Source organism: Zosterops lateralis (assembly GCF_965231275.1).
Source record: "Zosterops lateralis genome assembly, chromosome: 5".
Lineage (NCBI taxonomy): Eukaryota > Metazoa > Chordata > Aves > Passeriformes > Zosteropidae > Zosterops > Zosterops lateralis.
This window is the reverse complement of record NC_139766.1, coordinates 32776466-32802755: the sequence shown is the minus strand read 5'-3', so window position 1 is coordinate 32802755 and position 26290 is coordinate 32776466. Positions and strand designations below refer to the sequence as shown.

The window sequence follows — 26290 nt, the reverse complement described above, 5'->3', positions numbered from 1 at the left end:
CGGCGGGAGGAATGTGCATGCAGATGAGATGGATGCTAATCTCATGCTAATGAGCGGCGGCCGCCCGGGGCCCAGGCGGGCTCCCCGCGCCCAGACGGCAGCGGGGCAGTGCCGGCAGCCCTGCCCGGGCACGGTGCGCTGAGGCCGGCCCGCACCGCGCTGCCCGGGGCTCTGCGGGCCCGCACCGGCCTTTTCCCGCCTCCCCTCTTTCTTCCCGTCCCTATGGAGCAGCCGCCCCCGCCGCCCGACCATGCCTAGGAAAGCGGGGAGTGGGCAGCTTCCCTTACCCGATGGCTGGGAGGAGGCGAGGGATTACGACGGCAAAGTCTTCTACATCGACCACAACACGAAGCAGACCAGCTGGATCGACCCCCGGGACAGGTGGGGCCCGGGCGGGTGGGGGCTCGGGACGGGGAGGGGGGCAGAAGGAGCCCCTGTTTGCAGCTGGGTACACACACCGTGCTCCCCTTCTCCAAGTACAGGCTCCTTTCTGAGCCCGTGGCGTGAGGTGCTGCTGGGGCGGGGAAGGGAGGGAGCAGCCCGCGGAGTTCCTCCCGGAGCGGCCGGGGGTGCCTGACATTTCAGGAGTTCCCGACAGGTACCGAAGTTTGCGAGTCCCTCCCAAACCGGGGGCGCCGGCTCTCCGCCTGCCCTCCCTCCCTCCCTGCCGGGCGGTGCGGAGCGGGGCCGCCCCTCGCTGTGGCCGGCGGAGCATCCCGGGGCCTCCCGTGTGCCCGCCCGGGGCGTGTGGGGCTGGAGGCCTCGTGTGCTCGCTAGGCCTCGGCCAGCCCCGTCCGCTCAGCCCCGGCCGGGCCCGGGGCCTGCCGCCCTCCCGGGGCAGCTCTGGAACCCTCCCGTGGCAGTGCCCCGGCGGGTGAGGCTGTCCCGCACTGCCCGGGCCGGGCTCTGCCAGCTGGACACGGATCCTGCCCCCGTGCCGTGGCTTCACTGACTGTTTGTCACAGCTGGATCACAGGCCCGCAGGATACCCGGTGCGAAATGTATCTTTTGTCCCAAGTGGTGCTGAAAAGTAATTAAACTCCCAAACTTTGCGCGTGTTATGAAACACGATGTTGCGATTGAAAACAGTGCAGTCTTATTATTAAAAAAAAACACCTTTTAAAAGACATTAGAAATGTATGAAACAAACAGCGGTGAATTATAAATGAAGGCGCAGGTTTATGTTTCTCAGGTGAACTCAGAAGAGGTTGCTGGCTGCAGGCTGCAGAGGGGAGTTCTGACGAGCATCATTAGCTGTGCAAGGCCCACTGCTCGGGCTGACTTGCCATAACAGCAAATTCCAGCGGTGGCAAACTTCGTGCTTAAATTCCTCTGTACTTCACAACATGTTAATTACCTTGGAAATATTAGTGAGGTGATAAGGTATACAGGGCAATGTTATTTATTATACCTGGCATTCTTGTTTTGCGGTTGGTTTTTTTTTTTTAATGCAGGCAGTATAAAACTTCTCTCTTTACTGTCTCTAGAAATAGTGGTTGTGAAGTTTTGTTTAGTTTTAGACCCAAATGTGTGTTTTCAAAGCAGAGTAGAAGATGGAATGATTGAGGTAAAGCAAAATGTGATAGGGAATGTATTTGCTGTAATACTGCCTGAATGAGTATACTGCTAATTTAAATAAATACATTCTGTAGTCCTGAAAAGTTGAAGACTATTCATATTTGATGGTAAAATTTGAGTCTTCACTCTCATTAACAGAGTAGGCAGTGACATAACACTTGTGTGTTTGCCATCCTATAGGGACAGGATAAATATTGTTTCATTAATACCTTACAGGTGAAAGGGAAACCAAGTCCTGAGACTTTACTTCCTTAGTTCTCATTACAGATTATAAAGACCTTTTTCAGAGGAGTAGTGTTTGAAATAATTGTTAACCTGTGTCAGTCATGCAAAACAAACAAAAAGGGATTTTGCCCTAGGTACTTAAGAGAATTCAAGCTTTAGTGTACATGGCTCAGCTGTGAAGCTGAACTGTCTGCTCAGAAGAGAGACTAATAAGCCCATTTGATGTGCAACTTGCAGTATTTGTTTTTACAATATCTCTATTTGCTCTGTATTTATATTTGTGACCTGTTTTGGAAAAATTAATAAGACATTCATGAAAGTCTTGTGATGATTTTGCTTTTGATTCAGTTTAATCTTTCATGTATTTTGAGAATGTACATTTGGAAACCATACAGGACATTATTTGAGCTTGTTGGAAAAGTTGAAAAGTGATTTTCCAAGTTTGTCAATACACTGCATTATTGCTGTTTCTAAAACTTACATTAAATTGTCCAAATGAAGGTAATGGATTTCAAAGAATGACTGAAAACATGATGCCTTGTCTGGTGATACTTTAGGACTTTTTTTCCCCCAACTATTTTCCCTCATAGAGATCATAAAGTTTTCATGATGTACCTTTGGAATATTATAATACACAGTCTTCTAAAATGTTTCATTGGTAAAGCAAGTGTAAAATAGATGAGTTTTTACCAACAATACTCCTGCTGTTGTTACACTGCATTCCCTGAATGATTACATAGAAAAGTCGTGCTTGATGTTCTAAAATAATTTTTATCTTCTTTGATTCAGAAGATTTTGAAAACTAGTGCTTTGAGACATCAGCCATATGTTTGTAAATTGCCAGGTGTATTTGAGCACTATTAGAAACTTCTTTGTTACTGGTTTAGAATATTCACATCTAGAAATAAGAGGGCAGTTGAAAATGCTGTATTTGAAAGCTTCTTGGAAAGACGTGTTTGTGGTTCTTGTGCTTTTTAATATTTTTCCTCATGTTCCTTTCTAAAACATGTATTTGTTACTGCTTAGGTGGTGCAGGTCTGTTAATACAATTATAGCCTTGTGTGCAGCCATGGGAAAAAACTTACATCAGCTTCAAGCTTGGGACTTAGTTTTTAGCTTTGCCCACTTTATATATCTGAACAATCCCACTGATGTTGGAGAATCTCACACTTTCAAGGGCAATAGTGACTTGTCTTCTGTTTTAGGAGTGTTGTGGAAGCTCAGGAGTTTTTAATGTTTTGCACTGTTCACCAGGGGTTTTTCTCTCCAGACACTTACTGTTCTGTGCTGATTTGTTTTGAAGGCTGGTGGCCCAAAAGAGAGGGCACTTTAAGATCTATAATTCAGATAGACAGAGAGACATAAAGGCAAGAATGTGAGAGTTGTAGCAACATCTTCACTCACTAAATATATAGATGTGATTTCTTTGTTCATGACTCCCTCAAGCTACAGCAAGCTGAGAACTTGCTGGTCATGACAGTTCTGGAACTGGCTTATTGTAAGGGAAATAGCCCAAAGTAACAATTTTATCCTACTACTACTTGATGAAAATATTAAAAGACAACTATGGACTGAAGAGGATGAAACAGATGAAAAGGGGAGAAAGGGTTAGAGGAATGCATACTGTTTTTTGAAGTTCCCTTGAAACTGTTTCAAGTTCTTGGAATACTAAGTTATTGTAAAAGTATTGCTTTGAGGTTTTTTTCTGATTATTAATAGGGGCTTGAGGTGGAACAGGAATTTGAAAAGGAAAATTTTTCTCTTTTTTTCATCACTCGACACATTTTACATAGGCCTCATGTTTGTTACTTTCCTTAGTGGAACCAACAGAGTAATGCACCAAGGAGGAGTGAAATTTGAGATAGGAATCTCAGTAACCTGAATTTTTCAGCAGTTGGATGATGCTTGGTTTTCTTACCATGAATTCAGGGCTTCTCATATCTTGGTTTCCACACAATAAATAGTCCAATGCACACTGCTGATCACCATTGACTCAAAACAGATAGGTTTTTTTACAGCTTGCCTAAAATGAGTTCTGTATCACAAACACTGAAGCACAAGGGATCCTCATTTAAATCTTTATCTATACTTCTGTCCCACTCCTGTCAGTGGTAAGGAATGAGATGCTATGAAAACAAAACTGTCCTTTCTGTTCTTACTTTGCTTTCCACTGAGGACTAAAATTTTTTAAAAATACATTTGTACATTTGAAATAGTTTATACTATACTTTTGCTAAAATGCTTCCAGAGTACTTGCTAACTGTATAACTAAGAAAGTGCTTGAGAATTATTGAATGTGCAGAAAACCAGAGAACTTCATAAGTTTTCAGATTGTGAAAGAGTTTGCTTTGTGAGTAGGGAATGCAGTTTCCACTGCTGCTTTCATCTTTGGGGGAGGAGGGGATGAAAACACTACAATTTTTAGCATGGGATTCTGTAACTTGTGCTAGATTTGTCTGAATTAAAAAATTTACTAGGTTTCAGCAATTAAATATCATTTGCTCTTTTTCCATAGAAAAGAAGGGCAGGTTATTCTTTATTCCTTACCTTCTCACTGGAACTTCCTTTTCTTGTCTTGGGAACAGCAGAGACAGTGAGTACTGAAGATACTGAAGTTGAAGTTATTTAAGCAGGGGGATTTTCATCCTGTCTCTTTCCTGGACATTGCTGTAGCTCAGGGATGCGTGGTAGAAGACTTTCAGTCACAGCAGAAATAGGAGTCATACAAGACACTGGGCTCATTAGAAGTAGCAAATAAGAGGCAAGCAGAAATGAAATAACATGGTGAGAGGCATCATCAGAGACTCAAAAATACATTTGGATAGATTCTTTCATGCATGTAAGAAAGCTGTGCTGTGACAGATGAATAAAATCATAAGTGTTAGTTATTATAGTTTGAAAGAGATTGATCTTAATTCTGTTTTAAGTGCTAACCTCAATGCTGATCATTTACCACTATGGTAACTACCTGATAAAGGCCTTTCTTTGGGCTGCTGCTTGCTAAGAATGAATTTAATGGCAAACCATCACTGGTTTCTCACATCATTTCTCATTCCTTTTCTATCTTCCCTTCCCTTGTTTGCTAGTAACTGAGGAGAGAGTGAGGCTTTTATATTTTTGCTGGTGTGGAGCTGCTAAATTATTGTTTCAACATATATATTATGACATTTAAGCCTTAAAAAACAATGGTTAACTTGCGCTTTTGAAAAATCAGTAGAGAATCCTTTGATAGCACTCCAAGGTGTACAGCTTGGAATAATCCTGTAGTGAGATAGGGCAACAATATTTTCCCCCAAATATCTTTTTCTTCCCTGTTTCATCCTGTAGTATAATTTGCTGGTTTTTATCCCAGTTCCACCTAATTTATTTCTGCCTCCTTGTCTGCTCAGGAATGTGCATGCTCCCTGTGAAGCAGTCTAGTATCTCATTTTGATTTCAGTGACAGGTTGAGGACTGTTTTTACTTAATTGATCTGTATTTATTCAAAATAAAACCCATGATGCAAGTACTGAACATGCAATGAGAGACTAGCTGTGTCTGAAGTTCTGACATCTTCATTTGTTTATCCAGTGTAAAGTAGAATTCTAATATTGCAGTGCTACTATAGCTGTGATAGCATCAGACAGTGTTAAAACACAAAGTGATTGTGTATGTGAGTTTTTTGACCAGTCTGTCATTTGTATGGGGCTGTGTGTTGTTGATTTTAGCATTAGTGAAAATGGCTGTGTAACTCCGAGATAACACTTTTATTCTTTAGTTCTCTGGCCCTGATAGAGCTGCACTGTGTCTTTCATCTCGGAGCATGTGAAGTTAACAAGTCAGGAAATACTGCAGAGTATTTGCTTATGTGTGCAAAGTATGTACTGCTGGTCACAGCCAAGAACTGTGACCTGGTATGTGAAATGGGACAAGTGCTACAGGCTGTGGTTTATCCAGACCTGTGTCTGTAGTACTTGCCTACCACAGCTATTTTGATTAAAACCTATCTCACAAAATAGTGTTTCAATAGTTGTCATGCACAATGGAAGACTTAATGAGAAGTTGTACACGTGAAGGTAAATAGAGAGAGTCAATATATAGATGAAATATGAAAAATCATTTATAATTTTAAAGATCTGTACAGATTGCATTTGGAGTTCTTGATTTTTTTTCCAGTTAAATAACCAGTCTTCAACTGTTTGGTTAAAATTCTGTGCTTTGAACATGATACTAAGGTTATTCTAAAAAGATAAGAGGATTTCTCTACTTCCACTTACTAATGTTTGTAACATCAAGAGATAAATTGAATTTTGTGGAAAGGATTTGGTTTTGGTTTCTTGCTACCTTCTTTTTAGCCTAAAAAATGTTATAGGTATCTGTGATGTAACAATTTATACATCACATAGGTGACTGAAAGCTGGACTAGTACTCCTGAAAGTAATGGAAAAGATTGAAAATGGATAAACAAATATTTACATACAATAATATTTCCATGGTGATACACTTTCAGAAAGGCATGAATAGAAATGATGCTAAGATTCCACAACTGTTATGCTATAATGTTTAAGTTCTTAAAAATTTAAGCAACCTGGAAGTGAAGTAGAAAAGTATTCCAGGAGGATAAAGCAGCCTGCTGAATCCAGACTGGCACGGTTCTGCTTATGCTTACATGTCCTTCTTCTGTCACCAAAACCGAGCCGGGGGATGATTTGGCTAAAATGAACCCCAGTGTTTTTAGGGTTGTTTTCCAGCAGAATCAGCGGGTTGTGTTGCTGAGTGGCTACTAATGCTAACGTGACCAGGAGGCAAGTCCAGGGCTGGGGGCAAAAGGGGAGAGTGGTACTGTAGAAATCAAGATGAAGATCAGTCCTAGTTGCCATGGAACTTTTGTCTTAGGTGTCCACTTCTGTTGTTGGGTGTCTCCACTGTTTTCTTGTGCATGTCTTTGTGTTCATCTTTGCTGGGTGAGTCAGTAGTAACTGTCACAGATGTCCTGATTCTAAATATGTTTTCTGTCACCAAGACACGTTTGTGATGTTGCAGAATTTTTTACTGACCTTTTAAATGTTTGTTGCTGTGAAGTTTGTGTTAATGAGAAACTTTGTCATTGCATGGTTGCAGAATTAGAAACTGGTTTTTTGGGAATGTGCTGCTGTTGACAATATGCTTATGAATAGTTAATTTTTACTGTTTATGAAAGTAGATAAGAAATTCTTCAATGTATTTTGTTCCTAATAACTCATAAAATGTGCCTTATTCTCTGGTGCAAAGTGTCTCACCAGAATAAATGGTGTAGTTCAAGGTTTTTAATGTCTTATTGTGTGAAACAAACTGGAGCCATTTGTCTTCATGTATTTGAGGTCGTCATTGTATGGACAGCTTGACTCGTCCTTCATTTGGAAGGAGAAGCTAGTGGCTGAATAGGGGTTATACAGTAGTTATGGTTTTCCTTTTGTGTTTCTTCAGGAATTTGAAGAGATTTGTTTTGTGGATGTAGGGTTTGGGTCTTTCAAGTAGCACATATTGGGTTTTGATGAATACTATTGCTCTTCCCAGTGACTTTTTCTGTGCAAAACCGTTAATGATGGTGAAGTTCCTACCTAATGAAGTCAATCTCTGACTCCTGTTTTTAAAAGAGCTTCTTGGGGGAGAGGTTCCTTTCCCTCTTCGTTTAAGCGTACTTTTTAAAAGCTGATTTGCTTTTGGAATTTTTTTTGTTGGTTAGGACTTGTGGGTTAGTCAGTCTGTCAGTTTGTCCTGTCAAGTGATATGATCATTTGCATCTTACAGAAGGAGATCAGATGCTGTCCTTTGAACTTGGATACTGTTTGTACTTGAAGAAAGGCAACTTTATCTCATCAACTCTGAATACATATTGTATTCAAAGTAATTGTGTGGGAATGTAAAGGCACATTATCTTGGGACAGCAAACTTGAACTTCTGTATACTCTTGCTGTATGCAATACAATATTTCAAGTTGGACCTGCTTTGATATGTCAATGCTGTTTTTCTCAGTTAGTGAAATAAACCTTCAATCTTTATTGCAAAAACGAAAAGAACAACCTACTGGAATGCTTTCCATAATATGCTGATTGATCTGGTAATTATGGTTTCAGTGTCTAGAAATACCAGTATTTTTTGACTTTGGGTACAGGGGAAAAGATCTAGGAGAATCTGTATTTTAACTAAACTCTGTGATGACACATTTTTATATTAGCAACTTTCTCCTGTTGCTAATGAAGGAATAGTACTTTACACACTTATTGTTTTATTTTAAAGTACTTTTGAGTGCTAAACTGTAGCCTTATCCAGATAAGCTTTTTTTAAGGCTTACAGATCTGACTGGTGAAGAATTCTTACTCTGATTCAATGCCTGGCCCTTTGCTCATAAGAGCTTACCTCCCTCACAGAGCTAGGAATGTCTGTCTGGGAATGGGGCTGTTTTTAATCATATGGCAGATGAACTTTTGATAGTCTGCAAATTGTGTGCAAGCACATCATGCCATATGGCAGAAAATATGCCCAATGCATGATGAATGGTGCCTGCCTTTTAGCTAAGTGGCAGGCGTATGTCTTAGCAGCATCTTGTCAAGATGGATTTGACCAAAGCACAGGTGTCCCCTGTCGTAGAGCTGCAGGCAGTGTTTTTATCAGGATCACACTGTGCAGGAACAATTCTGGTCTCTTCTGCCTGTCAGTCACTAGGGCACTTCTGGGCAGGGTATTTGCTATATTGTTCTCTTAAAGCTTTCTAAAGAGGAGGTATGACCCACTTTGGCTAAAAACGTGGGTATTTTAACTTTACTCGCTGTCTGTGATGGACTGCAGAAAATTATCAGGGAAAGACATTTATTTATCCCTGATGGAGAAACAATGGGATTTTTTTTTTTTTCCTTTGTCTAGTACTGTTAGTGGTTAAACTGCAGTGTAGCCCAGAAATGTCTGTCTCGTGAGATGCCATGATGATCTGATCTACAAGGAGTACTCTTATTCATCCAGTCCCTTCATTCTTAATGCACATTTTCTTGATTATGCAAAAAGTCTATGCAGATTCAGACTTTTTACCTCTTCACCAGTGTTAACAAAATGTCTCTGCAAAAACTCTTAATTCATCTTAGCAGTAATCCTGCACAAACCAGTTAAAAACCAGTTTGTGTCAGAGGTGTGATTCAGATTTATGCGGTAGATTTTTGAAATGCTGTTATTAGCCAAATAAATGTATTTATAAAATGCCATTATTTAGCGAGTGATTATAGTGTTATCCTGTGGTTTGATTCGTGTTCCTGAACTATTCTGACTCTTGCAGAGTCTGACCAAGGAGGGTGCTGGATTTGACTTCTGTTCTGCAAAGTGTGCTGCAGAGACCAGTTGTCCTTGGAGAAAGATTTACAGTGCAGAAAGGCTGAAACAGCTGGGAGATGAACTAGAGAGGGAATATTTGGATGTTCTTCTTAGTTTTGGGAAGGCAGTGGGGAAAGGAGGACATGTAGTGATATCTAATGGACTTTGCTTCTGTGGAATAGTCTGTGGTCTAGTCATAAATCTACCACTTATAAAGCTTCTTTGACTTAGATTTAGTCTTTGGTGGGTTGGTAAGAGGTGCTAGTGATACTGAATTTCCTTGTGAACTAAGTGACATTTTTGTTTCATAGATTATCCACCACTCAAGTATACTTTTGTTGTCATATGTGTGTTGTTACTTGAGATGTGATTTAAATTTTAAGACATTTTGTCTGTTCTGTTGCACTGTGAATACCCAGCTTGAGGTATCTCTGTATACGTTGTTTCTCGGTAGAGCATAAAATAATCTACTTTTATTTTTAATTTATTTTTGAGGAGAGATGGCAAAAACACTCTTTGCTGAGAGACTCAGGAGACTTCAGAAGTTTAGGAGCTCAAATTTCATATAGGAAGCATTTTCTCAGTAGAAATATATTAACACATTACTTGTGTTCTAATTTATTGTTAAAACTGTGACAGAAGTCAGGGTCTGCCTAAGGGTTCTTTGTGAGACTTGATTATGGTTTTGTGTGCTCTTGGGAATGTACTCCCATGTGTACCTAAGGTCATCTGTCCATCCAAATCTGATCCTCCTATTCCCAAGATCTATACAATGTATATTCAGTGTAGTCGCATGTTACAGAGAAGAAAAATAAAGACCTTTTCAGTTCACTGCGTTAGTGCTATCTTAACATGTCCTCATCTTGTACAGTAATTTGTAATAAAATCTAAATTATGACCTTGAAAATGTTATTTGTGACTATATTTTTTCCTGAGGTTTATTTTAGTTACATTCCCAGTAATGGAAAATTTTATTGTGTGCAGGATCTGACCCAAATGGTATTTTGGGTCTTTGGTTGCTTGAGACTTTTAGTTTGCAAAGTAGTGCAAAAGTGCATGTGGTCCCCTTTATAGTTCAGATGTCATTGTACAGTGGAAATGAGTTCTAGTTTGGAATGCTATGGACTTCTCTCAGAAAGATTTACAAAATAAGTTACAGTATGAGTTGAAGACACAAAACTGTTTAGTTTTACATTCCAGAATGAACAGTGACAAACTGACAAAGCTGTTGGAATGTCCATAGGGATGGAGTAAGATTAAGAAAACAGGATAGACCTCAGATGATGTGATCTCTGAGGGTCTGACTTGAATTTCACCAATTTCACCCTTCTGAAGTAAGTTACAGTGTTCCCTTTAATTTATGGAATTAATTAATTAATTGGTTTGAAATGTAGGCATGTGGAGAAACCCCATAAATCAATGTCTTTTTTGTGTTTTCATGTCTTAATGTTGCTGATCAGTAGGAGCTTTGTCAAAGTTTTTCATATTTCCCACATTTGTTTGCACCTATGTTTTATGTAGAAGTGGCAGGCTGAAGTGGTGCTTTAGTGGGCTACAGCATGAGGAAGGATCATTTGGAATGGAAGTATAAAATATTTTAAATATGTTTGGCTTAAGCATTGAGGAATAAATGGGCATACATAAGAGAATGCAATTCAAGGCAGCAATCTGACAGTGAATTGAGACATGACCTCTTTCTGTCATGTTGTGAGTATTGCAATGCTTGAAATGAACTGCTAACACATTTACAGTCATTCTAATGACTAGTAGAATGCTATGGATGTGAATAATCATCTGAAGACTCTACAGGACATTCCTGAAATAGTGTTTAAATGAATAGAGATATTATGGGATGTAGGAAAGTATACAAATACCATAAGCCTTTTAGTCAGGCTAGCCTGGGCAGTGGTGTACAACTGCAGCAAGTAAGGAGGCTGACTGTGCAGGATAGTACACAGTAAACAGTAAACAGATGTTCTGTTGAAGTTTCTGAACTTTGCCTCTTTTTTTTTTTTTTTTTTTTTTTTTTTTTTTTTTTTTTTTTTTTTTTTTTTTGTCTGTATTATTGATAATCCCTAGGCTCTCATTTTATATCTACTCTTGGAGAGAAAGTTAGTGAACTGAAGTTTTAAGTTTGTGAAGGGGTTGTTGATTAGCAGCTGTTAGCTAAATTAATGATGCTGTGGTCTAGAAGGCGAATGAATTGCTGATAGTAAAATAAATTATTGTGGTGTTATGGATTTTGGGTTTTCATTCTTGCTTTTATTCTTGTTTGCTTATATGGCTGTTGTTCTGGCTTACTTGCTAGCATGACTTACAATGATGTAAAATGAGCCACAGGCTTCTGTGCTGTAGCAGGTTGCTGATTTGCATTCAGGACCTGGCTGGCCTGTTGGCTCATACATGAAAGACATCAAAACTTTATTTTTCCAGGCAAGATCTTGGCAAGAAAATGAGCTTGGAGGACAAATGTAGAACAGTTAGAGATTTTTAATGCAAAACCCTTAGAACTTTCTAGATTTAATATTTCTTTTTTTTTTCTTCAGCCAGGTTTTGCTGAAAAATTGTAATGTATGTTCTTTCTGGTCAAAGTTGTGGTGCCTAGTGTGGCTAGTATTTAAAAAAAAATGTGTGAAGAGTATTTTGAAAAAGAAACAGCAACAACAAAACAGACTCATAAAATGCCCTGAAGTAATGTTCCTATAATCAACACTTATGATTTATCATTTAATCAATTTAATTTTTTCAAATTTTATTCTGAATTTGGCTGGTGTCCTAGTTAGTTAAGCAGCTTCATCCAGATACCTGAAGTTCTTGAAACACTTTCACTGCAGGTGTCTGATGTTGAGGGATGACAGTATTTAAAGAATTCTTCTTCTGGCAGAACTTACTGAGGTAGTAGTTAATTGCTTATTAAGATAATAAGTTTCTAGCAGATCTTTTGAGAATAAACTCTCATAAATAGCTATCCTGTAATACTGTATTTGAAGTTTTTTAAATGGCCAGTATTAGAACTTTGTCTGAACGCCTTCTTTTTACTTAGGTGTGGTAAGTGCCCTCTGTTAAAGACCCTCAGAAATGTTTAAAGCTGATGTTGCACTGATGATGAACACAGTAACATTCAGATACCAGGACAGTTTCATGTGGCCCTGATGGTGGTGATGTCCTGATGGGTATTTTGATTACATAATAACTGAGTACTTAACTTCAAACATGAGATGATTGGACACTTGTAAAAAATTTTTGTGAGCAAGAAGCCTAAAGGGTCCTGACTTAAGAATGGTCATCTAAACAAAAGTATGAGCACATACCCTGGAAATCCAGTGCCATGGTCACCTGAACTGTACTCCTGATGACTTGATCACTTGATAATGAAGGGAAAAAGGAATATTGGGATGAAAAAATCTTTCAAAGTGCCCTTCCCTATACTCTGTGTGATATTTTGTCTTTTCAAGAATGTTTACACTGCATAGAATTCTGAGCTAATCAAGGAGCATGAATAAGCTTCCTGCTGCTATGTACAAACTCATCAAGGTCCAAGTGACACAATTTAGGGACAAATTTTTCCTCTAGTGTTAAGACCTTTGGATCTGCTGTAGAAATATCCTAAGAATACACCCAGTAATGGAATATTAAGTTGGAAGGTCGGAGAGTGGGCAGAGTGTCTATATGATGAATAACAGTCTTTATTTGAACTATTTTTCTTATATAAAAAGAAGCAAGCACAAAATTTTACAAAATCCATGTTTACTGTTCTATTTCAGAGAAACACATTAGTGCATTACTGTATTTCAGTTCTACCTGTTTGCTTGAGATACATTTGATATTCATGTGAAAACCTTCATACATTTCTTTCAGACAATAAAATGGTTCATGGGGCAGTATTTAGCTGACACTTGTCAGTTCGGGTGGTCTGATAAATTTATGAAAGAGAGAAAGACTAGCAGACTGGAGTTTTGAGTTTGTGAATAACATTTTGTGCTAGTAAAGGCTGAAGGCAATTCCCCTTCCATGTGTTGCTTCTGTTTGACACTCCAGTTATATTACAGATCTGTTTGTGCAAATTTGTTGTGCAGCAGAGTAGAAGGGTTTAAAATGCAGCAAGAACAAAAATGAAAAAGATCCCATTAAAGATCATAGCACAACAAAAGCTTATAGTACTTCTTTATTGGTGAAAAGTCAATTTACCTTTTTTTATAAGTTATTATTTTGAAAAGTTTGATCACCTGAACACAATCCCTGCATGTTGTGGACACTAAAGATAAGTATAGAATGTGTACAAGATGAGTACTGACTTTGGTCTTCCATACAAATGTTAAAGTAACAGCAGGCAACTGATGATTTTTTTTTTTTTTTCAATAGAAACCACAGTTTTAACCTGGAAATAGAATTAATACTGTTCATTATATTGAAACTGATGGGCCAGTATATAATCTGCATCCCAGAAGAGCTTTAAAAATTTTTGAAAATGGAGTTGCAATTATTTGCGGCATCAGAAAAAAAAATTGGCAGTGTAGCCTGGTATTTGTGGGTGAACACTAGAATAAGTTGCCCTGAATGCTTGTGGGCTTGACTGAGAAACACCCTGGTCTGGTTTCAGAATTGGGCACTGGGCAGTATGTTGGACCAGACAACGCTCAGATGTTCCTTCCCTTCATTTTTTACCAGGCATTTGTGGGTAAATGCAGCTTTATTAGTGTTAGATCATCTAATTACCTAGACATCATATTTTGGAAAAAGATACTAGTTTGACAAGATGAAGTGTTGATGTAATCTGTTTAAATGCAAGCAAAGTACTTCTCATCCTACCCAACATGAAGTCCTTAATCCCAAACACCTCTGCCTTTAAAGGGCAAATTACATGATCAACGAACTGTGGGATGAGGAAACTAAAATGTGCTGTATTGAAATGGGAATTATGAGGATGGTTGGAGGTTTTAAGTGCTGTTTAGCAGTGTAATGAAGTAACTCAACCACTGTTCTCTTCAGTAGTGTCTAAAAAGATTTAAAGCCTCAATTTGCTGTAGCTATCAATTCCATAAGCAAAAATATAGAAATTAAATTTCTTTGTCACTTTAAAAACCAACTCTGCTCTGTTTGATATCAACGTACATCTCTAACACCCTGGAGTTACCGTGTACTTATAATACTTTGAATTTTGGAATTTAGTGAGGAAAATATGTATTACATCTATGGATTGTTTTATCCAAGAAACCTCTGTGTGGGCTACATAATTTGTAGCATAATGTTAAAGTTGCTATTAAATATACTAGAAACATCTTGTTACAATTTTTTTTTCTTGTTCCTTCAAATTCGACTTTGGAAGAGACAGCATTTTAAAGTTTGTTCCAGAAGGCACTTTGAGAGATGGATGATTGAAAACAACTCTCCTGAATGGCACCTTGCTGTACTTCATAGATCATAACAGCTTTTATTCACCACTGTGATTGTTTTTTAAATTACTACCTGTGGATGAATACTTGAAAGAATTGGTCTACTGGCTACATATTTGCCTTGATTGAGGGCTATCTTGAGGTTGCCTTTAAATTACATGGGGTTCTTGATGATCCTAGCATTTTCTAATCTTTTTTGTACTACATGGTTTGTTTTGTATCTTAAATTCTTGAAATTTTAGGAGGAATAGTAATTCTATATTTAATTTTTTTTTTTTCAAAAAAAAAGTCATTTCAAGCTAAGATGTACAGAAATGCTTCTTTAACAAATGATAGTTTATTGCTTGTTTTGCATCATTCTTTCAATGGAAGTCATAAATTATGTAAGGAATAATTGTTATACTAATAGCTGCTGATGGACTGGAAACTGTTTAATTTATAGGAGATACATTTGTTGTAGGGATAGCTCCAATTGATATCCATAACAATGGTGTACAAAAGCAAAATCACTTTATTAGTTTATTGAAAATATCAATAAGGCAGTAGTGTGCTATATGGACATTTCATTGAACTGTCGCTAATAAGCCAGGCAGAAGAAAAAGAAAGAAATGAATGTGTGAAGACAAACTGACAGTTGAAGTTGGTTAAAATATTTAAATAAACATTACTTTTTCCCGCCCCCCAGCAGTTACAGTGTTGATAAATCTGTATAAAACATTCCATTCTTCTGTTTTGATGAAAAATTTGTGTCAGAGGCTCTTTTGGGGGAATAAAAACTGAGAATATTTTATTGCTTGTTAGTTTAGTGGTCCGGAATGTGAAAAAGTCAGATTACAGTTCCTTTCCTGACTATTAAAAGCCACCTTCTCTGAATGAATGAGATGGGAGCATCCCAGTTCTGTTTCCTGAGCTACTATAACCCAAGGCAAAAGGAAAATCCAGTTTTCAGTTTTGAAAATGGATCAGTTTGAAAAACTTGGGGAGAAAAGCAGACAAATAAATAAAAAGAAACAATGCTGTTGAAATTGCTGTGGAATATAATCATTATTCCCTAGATAGCACTGAAAGGTGAGCCTCTCACTGGAAAAATTTAACCAATCAAGGACTGACTGTGATCTATGTAAATTCCCCTCAGATTTTTATCAACTGCATTTCCCAGCTTCAGCTGCCACATCATGAGTGCCCTCTGTTCCTAGTATTTGACCTTTTCTCTTTACATTCAGAAAATAGCTTGAGCGAATAAGCAGGAGTGCGATGAGAAAAGTGGGTCTTAGCCTGTTTGAATAGATCACTCCATCAGTTTGAATAGTATGGAATAAATAAAAGGCAGGTAAGGGTGATGGCAGCGAGAGAATGCAACATTTTTCAGTGCTCTGAAATCCACAATGCATTTTAGCTTGTTGGCAGCTTAACACCAAACACTTACAGATTGGTAGTGACTGGCAGAAGGAGCGTGATTTGCGCTGTGGGATTCATGTTAGTTCTGCTATTTGGGCCTCAACAGCAAAACAGAAGACATAGAGGTGAGGGCTGGGGTGTTTAAGTTTTTGTATTGTCTTAGTGGGGAGTTTGCAGGCTACAAACATCTCCCCTAACTTCAGGTGAGGGATTTCCCTGACCTCTCTCTACCTCATTCTACACCTAGTGACTGCAAATCATGCTCTGCAAAAATACTCTGTCCCTTTTTTGCTCTTCTGACAGATGGACTGGGCAGCCTTTCTGCCTAGTGTGTGTCTCACAGGAGCAGCACACCACATGCATCTTCTTGCCTGTGTCCCTCCTGTCCCTGCAGTTATCCATTCTGCAGCACACTCTTGGTTACAGCCATTTATAAGTGTTTGGGTCATTTATAAAGGACTTTGGTTATAGCTTAAGCATAGGAATGTCAGTACAGCAAAGGCCCTTTGGACATCAATTAAGCTTCCTAGTCAGGTTTGTGAAAGGAAGAGATTTTGTCTTCCCAAAGGCAGTGAAAGAATCAAAAAATGTCATAGCCTGCTTTTCTCAGCTGGCACAGTGAATTGCCATGCTCCACCAACCAGACTAATTCTTTGGCTGCCAGTGAGGGTCACCAAGCACTGCTGCTTCCTTGTGTATCTCCCAGCAGCTGGCTTTAGAGGGACAACAGGAAGAATAATCCAGTCATGGAAAAACAAGGAGATAAGGCTAGCTACTTTGCAAACTCAGTTTGTCTCTGTTGCACAAGGGCATGAATTTCTTCTGCAGATTATTGTCCAAGAATATTAGTTTCATTATCAAAAGTTGCATATGGTGGTGTTTGGGTTTGGGTGGGCTTTTTCTGTATTTATCCAAGTAAAAGATGTCTGCTGGTATTAATGGACTATTGAAAGTAGCAATCACTCTGATCACAATCTATCTTCTGTGTGTAGATGCAGAAATGCTAATAATTACTGAAATATTGTAATGGTAAAAAATTATCAGTTCTGTTCCTACCTGGAGACTGCTCTGGTGCCATTTGGTAGAAGTCTCTATCTAGTTCTTGTTGGTATTTATGTAAGTTTATGTCAACCAAACCAGAGACCTTGTTACAATCTGTTTATTGCAAATGCAAATGACAGAAGCACAATGACTTTAAAATAGAGAAAGCAGTTTGTTGAAGGATAGAAAATATGATGGGAGAAAGGAAATCCTTTTTGTATCTGTAGCATGAAGCAGTGAAGTCAGCAAAAAAGACAGGACTTGGACTATTTCACCTGGACTTCCAGTGAAGAGCAGAGTTTGCCCACTGTTTCTTCAGGAGAGAAAACTGATGAACTGGCTGGCAGAGAATGAATTACCATGTACTGAAAAAGTCTGTGAAGAGCTATGCAGATGCTTTATTTTATTACAAACCCTGCCTTGCTTCCTTATTGTTTTTACCTACAAAATTTTGTTCTTCATGGCATGGCACAGAAAGAGATGCTTGTTATACTGACAGCTCAAAGCACGATTTGATCAACTCATAAGTAGGTTAAAAATATCTTGAATCAAATTTTTAAAAATGGGGCTTTCTTTAAGCAAGCACATAGTGCTGATGATTAACTTCTACCTTTTCAAGAACTTGACAAAAGATCAGATCTCTCTTTTTATGGCTGATTTAAATCCATCATTATTCTGTCCAGCAAAACTGCAAGCCTACCTTTGAAAGCTTTTTTGAGAATTATATTTCCCTACCCTAGGTAATATCTGCCAGATCAGGAAATTCCAACTTCTTCTCTTAAACTTACTAGGAAATTCCTGGATTCCCTGGTAAGATTCAAACCAGATTTTGCTGGACTGTAAATAATCATGGTCCTCTCTTTCTTCCCTAACCTTCTGTAACCACACACTTTCTAAATTAGAACTTTAGCCATGAGGAATGCCTGCAGATAAGCTAAAAAAGAATTGCATGGACTGTCACGAGCTTGGAAATCTGTCCTCTTGTTAGTCTAACTCCATGCTCATATACATTCTGACTGAATGATAATTTTCCTTGTATTTGTTTCCTGTACATAGCATATTGAAAAGCATTGAAATGCATGCTGACATCCAATGGTGTTTTCAACAGATTAGAAGTTTGACTTGTATTTAATTACAGTGTGTCTACTTTAAAACTTTCCAGTACTTCTGGAAATGGTTTTAGATGACTGATGTTTATAGGATGAGAGTTAAAAGCCTAGCCTCCAAGAAGATACATTTTATTTTAAAAGCTTGAATGATACATGAAGTAATTTCCTAAAGGAACCTAAGGATATTATGTAGAATTGCAGGAAAAATAGTTGCTCAAACCATTAATATTTATGTTAAAGATTTTTCACAAAAGCAACTGATGTAGGTTGATTTATGAGAGATAGTAAGAGCCTTCCATTGAGAAATTGAAAGGGAGTACATAAGTAATTGGATAGTAGAGATTTCTATCTGGACTATCTCTTAAGAGAAATCTTCTCTATTCAGTTTAAAAGAATAATAAATGACAAATGGAGATGTAATGGTTATCTTGGCAAGGAGTGACTGTATTTCCACTGTATGAGCTAATGCTGAGGTTTTTTCATTACTCAAACTGTATAAAAACTTTACATCTAACAAAATACTGGAAGTGATTTTTATGAAGTATTCATTTAAAAATACTGTATCTAAGAAATTCCAGAAGTCTGTAAAATTGCAGCTTCCTAGTTCAGCTGAATTTATTGAAGCATTGCTTATATGGCAGGTTGCCTCTTACAGTACAAAGGATGTGTACAGTGTGGAGATTACTGTTAAATCAATTGTTTATGCTTAGGTGTTGTTTTTCTATGAAAGTGCCTCTGCTCAGTATTTGAGACAGCATTGTAGTTTTTTGTGTCATTAGCAATTATTTTTAAACTCTCTCCTTATGAGCGCCTCATTAAGGAACTAGTTTGGACTTTAAAAAAAGTCAAAATGCCTAAGGTAAAGGGTCCCAGAGAAGGATGAATTTTTTTTATTTTATTTTGTTTTGGAAAACATGACAAAAGTATTAATCACATACAAAGATTGCTTCTAGGCTTGTCCAAGGCAAGGCTGCTTTTGACTCTAGTGTAGATATTTCCTTGTTTCTTTCTGTGAAGTTTTGTATCCTTTGCAGGATTGGGCAATTAACTGATTTACATTATTCTAATTTGAAATTCAAGTAGCCAGTAGATCAAGATATTAGAATAAACAGAAATTTTCCTAACTGGCCAAGCATTTGCATTTCATAATCCAACAGCAACCAGTAAAGATCGTTAATCCAAAAAACCCTCAACCTTTCAAAATCAGCCTCCTAACTTTCACCACATGGAAACTTTGCAAAGCAGGTAAGTATTTCTCCAGGTTTGCTTGCTTAGTCCTATGTGTCTTGTTCTAATAGCTAATTCATGAGGAGGAGGAAGGGGAATCATGTATGTTGCAACACTGTCTGTGTTCTCCATCAAGAACCAGGGTTTCAGTGTCTTTTAGGAACTCTGTTGTTTCATGAGCAATTCACACCAATCTGAATTCAGACTGCAAATGCTCCCATGTTCTTCCTTGTATTGGCATTTGTACTGGTACTGAACTGGTTAGGCAGCTAAACTGGTTAAAAAGAATTAAAAATTCAATTTCTCCTCCTAATTATTTCTTTGAACTGGCATACTATAGAGTCATATGAATGCCAGAGAAGAGATATGAATATGTAGCATGGAGGAAAAGCAGAACAGGTTAGATCAACTTAAATTGTTATGGAACTGCACTATTTGGTGTGGCATTAGGATGGTGCAAAAATTATTTTCCCTACTCAAGTTACACAATGATGAAGTTTTAAGTTCTAAGAAACAAAGGCAAGGTAGGAGTGAGTACACAACTATTTATATGTGTGCTTATGGTTTGGGAGCATGGCAATAACAAAGATTTTAAAATTATATGCAAAACACGCGATCAGCCATGAGATCAGAGTTACTCTCATACAACTACTCCATTTAGTTTGTCCCACCACGTGCCTATCCTCCTATGGTGAATTTTTTTTTTTCATTATATTCAACTTAAACTTGTTTCAACTCATGTCTGTTTTCTCTCATCCTTCTATCATGTTAACCCTCGCAAAGAGCCTGACAGTCATCTCAAAAACTTCCTTGTAGGTAGGGGCAGGCTGCTGCTGTATCCCTCTGGAGCTGCCTCTTCTCCAGGCTGAACACCCCTCAGTCCCTCAATCTCTTCACTTCAGCTTGGTGCTTGGGTGCTTCATCTCCCAAGCATCCTGGTGGCTTTCCCTTGGACTTGCACCGCTTAGGTTGATGTTTTTCTTGCTGTAGAAGATCAGAACTGGGTGCAGTAATTGAGATGCAGTCTAGTGAGTGCAGAAGAGAGGAGGTAATCACTTTCCTTCATCTATTGGCCACACTCTTGCTGATAGGGTAGGCTGTTGGCCTTCTCTGCAGCCAGGGCACTGGTTCACTGACAACTCACTGCCCACCAGAGCCCCAGAGCTGCTCCCCAGTCAGTCCTAGCCTCTGTTGCTGTAAGGGATATTTGCTTCCTGAACACAGGACTTTGCATTTGTTGATGCTGAGTCTCTGAAGGTTCCTGTTGGGCCATTCCTGTAGCCCAAGTCCATGTGAATGATGTCCATGTCTTGACTTTGTTGATTGTTCCCACCCAGCATGGTGTCATATGCAAGCCTGATGCCTCTTCCAAATCATTATTAGAGATGTTAAACAGGACAGGTCCCTCCAGTAGTCCACTTTTTACTGGCTTCCAGGTAGAATACAATCTGTTGATCACCAGTCTGAAGAAAGTCAATTGTGATGTGCAGGCTGCTGTGGCACAACTAGGACAGATGAATAGAATTGGGACTGTGTTTTTAACCAAAAGTTGAGACTAGCTATAACTTCTTTCTTACTCAAGATGGAACTCAAACTTGTTAGTCTCTTGACTAAGTTAGCTTTCCTTTGTTAGTAAAATTCAAATTTGACCATATATTACAACCCAGAAATGGGATTCATGTAAGTCTAAGAAATGTCAATTGTGGTATTCTCATCTTCTTTCCCCTTCTCACATATGGTTTCCCCTTGGAAAAGAGGACTTGTAAAACATGGCTGTTACCTACTCATAGACATCTTTTGAATATTGTTTTGATGTTTGTGTGCTTATTTGAAGAAATAAATGGTAATTTACTCTGTGCTGTTAGCAACCACTAATAGGGATGAGATTTTAATATGTATTATATTCTCTGCAGTAATTATTTAACCTGGTTTAAAATAATCTTTTTTAATCAGTGATGCAACCTGCTAATAAAGCTGAAGGGAGTGCATTTTCATGCTTGGGAAAGGCAGGCAGCTCTATTCGAGTCAGTAAGTACAGTATTAACTCATCTGGAAACTCCAGGTTCCCTTTTACAGTGTCTCAGATAATTCCTCAGCAATCTTTGCAAATTACTGCCTTGGAAGTATTTCCCCTGCTCTAAACAGCTCTGTGCCAACCACACTTGGTAAAGAGGGATGTGTGACAAGCAATTATATGTTAGGGGTAGAGGAAAGGCTTGTAAGGGTTCAGGGAAAGGGAACCAAAAGGGATAGCTGACCTGGAAGGGATTTAGTCAGTTTGATGTGAGAAGCAGAAGCTGATTTTTTTTTCTTTCCTTCCAATAGAAGGCCATGTTTTAGTAAACTGTATTTGTGCTGTATTTCTGCTAGGAACTGCTAGAAAATTTACTGTCTCCATTCCAGATTTGGGGTTTTGTTTTCAGGCAGTTTCTGGGAGTGGGTGTGTGCAAAGGAAGTCACAGCAAACTTAGGCATTTCCTGTTGGATAATTGTTACATATTTCCCATTCCTCAAACCTTGCTGCCACTGGGAGTAAATTTGATCTCAAACTTGAAGTCAATTAATATTGTGAATAAAGAAATGTGAAAAAAGTAGAGAAGCTGAAGGAACTCTGCATTAATTTTGTTTAATATAACACTATTTTCTGAGTATCTCAGAGCATACAAAGAAAGGTAGTTTTTAAAAAAGCATTACAAACTAGAGTTCTTCATATTAAAATTATTAGTGGAAGGCATTAAATGTAGGCCAGAACATATATCTGAAATCTTCTTATAATTAGATTTTTACATTGCTTTAATCTTACCTGACTTCATTATCTTGCACTTTTAAATTCAGTGTTAGATTTGTATGAAGCAAATGTTTGCTGCAGCCCTTACTTGTTAGTTCAGTTTTGTGCAGTTTTAGTAATATATGTTAGCCCCGACTTCCACCACTCTGCTCTCAAGACTGATTTTTCTAGAGTCTCTCATCTGTGAAAACAGCTGCGATTGAGGGATCTTTTTGAATTGTTTGCATCAAGGGTTTGTAGACTTTTTTATCTCTTATTAATATTAAAATACAAATATATTGTCCTTTTTCTCTTTAGTATTACGTTGCTCACAGTTTTACAAAATCAGGGCTGTGTTTGTCCATTTTCCATGTTAAAAATTGCTGGCCCATTTTTAAAGATTTCTCCTATAGCATCTGGAAACAGTTTACCAGAGACCAGAGATCGGTCAAGCGATTGTGTGCCATTTGAGCTGTGATCTAGCTCAGTCTTTTTGCAACAGGAGCTGCATTGTACTGCAAAACGCAGAATGTTTAATGAAGTATGCCTTGAAAATTGTTACAAGTGGTTGGATGAGAAGCTGGAATCTAGACATGAAGAACTCAGTACTGAGAATAACAAAGTGGGGTGCTCTCTCCTGTTGGGTGCAGTTTTTAGGTCTGTAATCAAATTGCAGAGACATTGGACATATTGGAAACTCAAGTTCCCTTTTTCCTACTTCTGGAATGATTGGTATATGAAGCTGAAGGGCTTCACAGTGCTGAAGTCAAACGTTTGTGAGATTATCTGAGATGTTCAGATGGATAGAACTTTTTGAAAGTGCTTGTCACAGACTTAGGTTTCCTGCTACTGAAATTGGTAACACTCCTGCTGACTTTAGTGGGAGCAGAGTTAGGTGAAGAGAGTCTTTAAATATCTTCTCTGTAAATCCAAAGGTCATTTATAGTGCAAGGGTTTGTTTGCAGGAGAAATGGAGTTTACAGAACAGAGTTTTCAAAATAATTTTCTGAAGCTGATGAGGTGAATAGTGGGGTGATTTGTACTAGTGTGTGTATGAAATTACAGAAAGGAAGAAGGGGACATGTTAGAGCTTGGGAAGATCTTTTAATGCTGATGTTAAATATTATAATTTTCTGGGTTTTGACTGTATTTTTTATTTGAGATACATTTCTCTTTCTCATATTTAATTATCACAATTCAAAAATGTCCTAAATTTAACCCTAACGATATGCCATAAATACTGCCTTTGGTATTTTGTGCCTGACAGCTAAGATGACAAATCATTGAAATTAATGGAATAAATGTTTTAATGCTCTATCATAAGTGTATCTGTTCTGATTAATTCATGATAAAGTATTCCAGTCTATAGACATTTTCTACCTGTAGCTTGTTGTATCGTACTTTTATCAAACAGTAAGCTTTTGCATGTATTGATCGCTCCTGTTTGCATGTAGAAATCACTGCAGTTGGTGCCATTTTTTGAATTTCATGAACCAATGCTTGACTGTATTTGTGGTTTGTTTGGCTTTTTTTTTTCTCTATCCTTGAGTATTCTTTCTTAAGAGTACATCTTTCTGTTGTAGAAGAATATTTGCTAGTAAATATATAAAATGAAGAGCAGAGAGGGGGTACAAGACAGGTAAAGGAAAACATTTCAAAGGCAAGTTTGCACCCAGAGATTGGAGGATCAGGAACATTTAAAACTGCTGGGAAAACATGGTGTTTATGTAATTAAATTAAAACTAAGTTTCTTAATAGTGCTATCAATTGAGGATAACATTCTCTCTCTAACAACAGCATGCTGTCATGTACATAAATAACCTATAGCAACACTGCACATAATGGCCTTTCCATAATGTCATTGCATTTGAGCTTTCCGGGGGAAGGCGCAAAGGTCGTATCATTGCTTTATGCCTGTGGAATTATCCCCGTGCTAGGGTATGGTTATCAGGCATTCCTCACATTCCAGGTGTCTAATATTATAGTGCTTACATGCCAGTGCAGGACCAACTGCTGTGTCAAAGAAAAATGCTCGAGAAAACGTTCATGGTGTTACCCATTTCCACTTCTCTGTGGTCTCCTTCCCCCCTAACTTTTCAAAATGTCATCTTTGCGTTGAACTTGGCAACGTTAAACAGATAAATGAATTACAAATAGTGATTTGGTTGGAGACTTTGCCCTACAGAAACAAATAACTGGTATGCTAAGCTGGAAAATATTGGTTCTCCTTTTCACTTTTATTACCTTCAATGATGAAATGATGTGGCAAAATGTATAGCTGAGTTCAGCGTGGGTTTTTTTCTTAATTGATGGCAATTGTGAAGTGGAAGGCCAAAACAGTTTATCATAATCAAAAGGAAAAGGAAACAAAAAAACAAGCCAGCAGGCAGTTTGACCTGGTCCTGCAACCAGTGGGTGTGGGTCCCTTCCTTCCCAAATGCATTCTTCCCTTTCTGGGTCTCGGCTATTCAGTTAATGTGCCTTTTCACAGAAGCACCTGTGAGGGGACAGAGTGAGCTGACATTGAGCTAATGGCACGGCTTTGTGACTGGGAGGAGGCAGTTATGCTCGGCTTCCTTGCTGGTAGCACATTTTTATGGCAGTCATTAACATGCACACAGCATCTCATGGCGAGCTGAGAGGCAGCGCAGATTTTTGGCTGCACACTCCCTCTGCACTCACCTCCCCCTGTCTGCTGCCTGCTGGACTGAAAGCTTAACTTGTATGTTCTCTGCTTCCTTCCTTTTGGGGGTGTGTGTGTGAGAGAGAGGGACATCAGTTGCCCGTTTTGTGTAGGCTTTTTTCTGGGGAGGAAGCAGACAAGGTCTTTGGATGACCTGAAGATTTTCCTTCTTGGCTTTTCTATATTGCATAAAGCTGAGGGAGTTTGAGGATGTGTAGAACTTTTGAGCATTGAGAACAAGTCTTTTAAAATGAAGAAATTAACAGGGTATTAATTTTTGTTAATATATTGCAAACACTTAATTTCTGATGTTTTTACATTACACTCGCAAAGCCGCTAAATGAAGTAGGAAGGTGTTTTTTGGAAAACGGACCTTAGGGACCTTAAAGATCATCCAGTTGCAACTCCCCTGCCATGGACAGGGACATCCTTCACTAAACCAGGTTGCTCAGATCTCTGTTCACCCTGGCCTTGAACACTTCTAGGCATAAGGCATACACTATTTCCCGGAGCAACCCGTTCCAATGCCTCACTACCTTCACAATAAAGATTTTTTTCCTAATATCTAACCAAAACCTACTTTCTTTCACTCTGAATACATCCTTTACTTGTATAAAGCTATATCATTCATTCTGTAGGGGTTTTGTTGTTCAGCTATTTTTGCTCTCAGGTTTTACTTTTGAATACTTGTGCTGCTGTTAAAATAAGTGGACTCAAAAACTTTGCAGCTATATTTTTGTTTCGAAGAACTTGCTCTCTATGTGCAATAAAACTTTTGTAGTAAAAATTCATAGCTGTATTGGCATAAACTGGTTACATTCATAATAGATATTGAAAAATAAAAACTTTTCTCAAGATTCCTGGTTTTCCTATGTTGTACAAGTTTAATAAGTTATGTATAAATATAGTGAATTTAAGAATTTTTGTTGTAGTGCAATTGCAGTAAGGTTTGTTGGTTTGTTTTTGTCCTTGCCCTGGCAGTTTAATGTTTAACTAAACCAAAAAGAGCTGGAAACATTTGAGGAATGGAATAGAGTTTGCTACTGTAGTTAGTGCTTGTCTCCGAACCCCATCACTGGTGAGGTGCCCACTTGTTATTTCTAAGCAGGACTTGTTGAATATGTTGAAGAGTTTGTGCTGTGCTGCAGTGTAGGATACTCTGAGTTGGCCTACAGGAAGGCAGCAATCAGAACTGATGATGGGTTGATATTGCCACTTCACATGGTAGTAGCAGTAGTGCAGCTGTCTCTCTGGAAGGCTGACTGGAAACTGAGACACTGTTCAGCACACTGCCCTGTTCAGCAGAGCATTTCAAAAACACCTTGAGTACTTTGCCTAAATTACAGAGAAGAAACCACTTATTCAGTACTCTAAAAATGTCCTATCTATATGAATCCACAGCTCACTTGTAAATGGGAGTTAGTAAATCACTGTCAGTGCTGGAAACCAAGTTTTTGAGGTTATTAAATAGTTGCAAGAGCCTAATATTCCAGTAGTGCCTACTCAAATAATGTCCCTCCATTCTGTGCTGCTGTGAGGTAGAGTAATA

At 38.4% G+C, this 26290-nt stretch overlaps 2 protein-coding genes across 5 annotated transcripts in view; one reads left to right on the top strand and one right to left on the bottom strand.

The window, feature by feature from the left end:
• Nucleotides 1-397, bottom strand: part of DCTD (dCMP deaminase) — a 51745-nt gene extending 51348 nt beyond the window's left edge. For 3 of the 4 annotated variants that reach the window (XM_083862256.1, XM_083862258.1, XM_083862257.1), the window contains exon 1: nucleotides 288-397. The gene's annotated coding sequence lies outside the window, so the exon portion shown is untranslated. The remainder of the gene's footprint in view (nucleotides 1-287) is intronic. The other variant, XM_083862259.1, reaches the window with a different exon arrangement.
• Nucleotides 172-26290, top strand: part of WWC2 (WW and C2 domain containing 2) — a 92673-nt gene continuing 66554 nt past the window's right edge. Inside the window, exon 1 of the mRNA XM_083862253.1 lies at nucleotides 172-381. Coding sequence (XP_083718379.1) covers nucleotides 251-381 — 131 coding nt within the window. The 5' untranslated portion in view covers nucleotides 172-250. The remainder of the gene's footprint in view (nucleotides 382-26290) is intronic.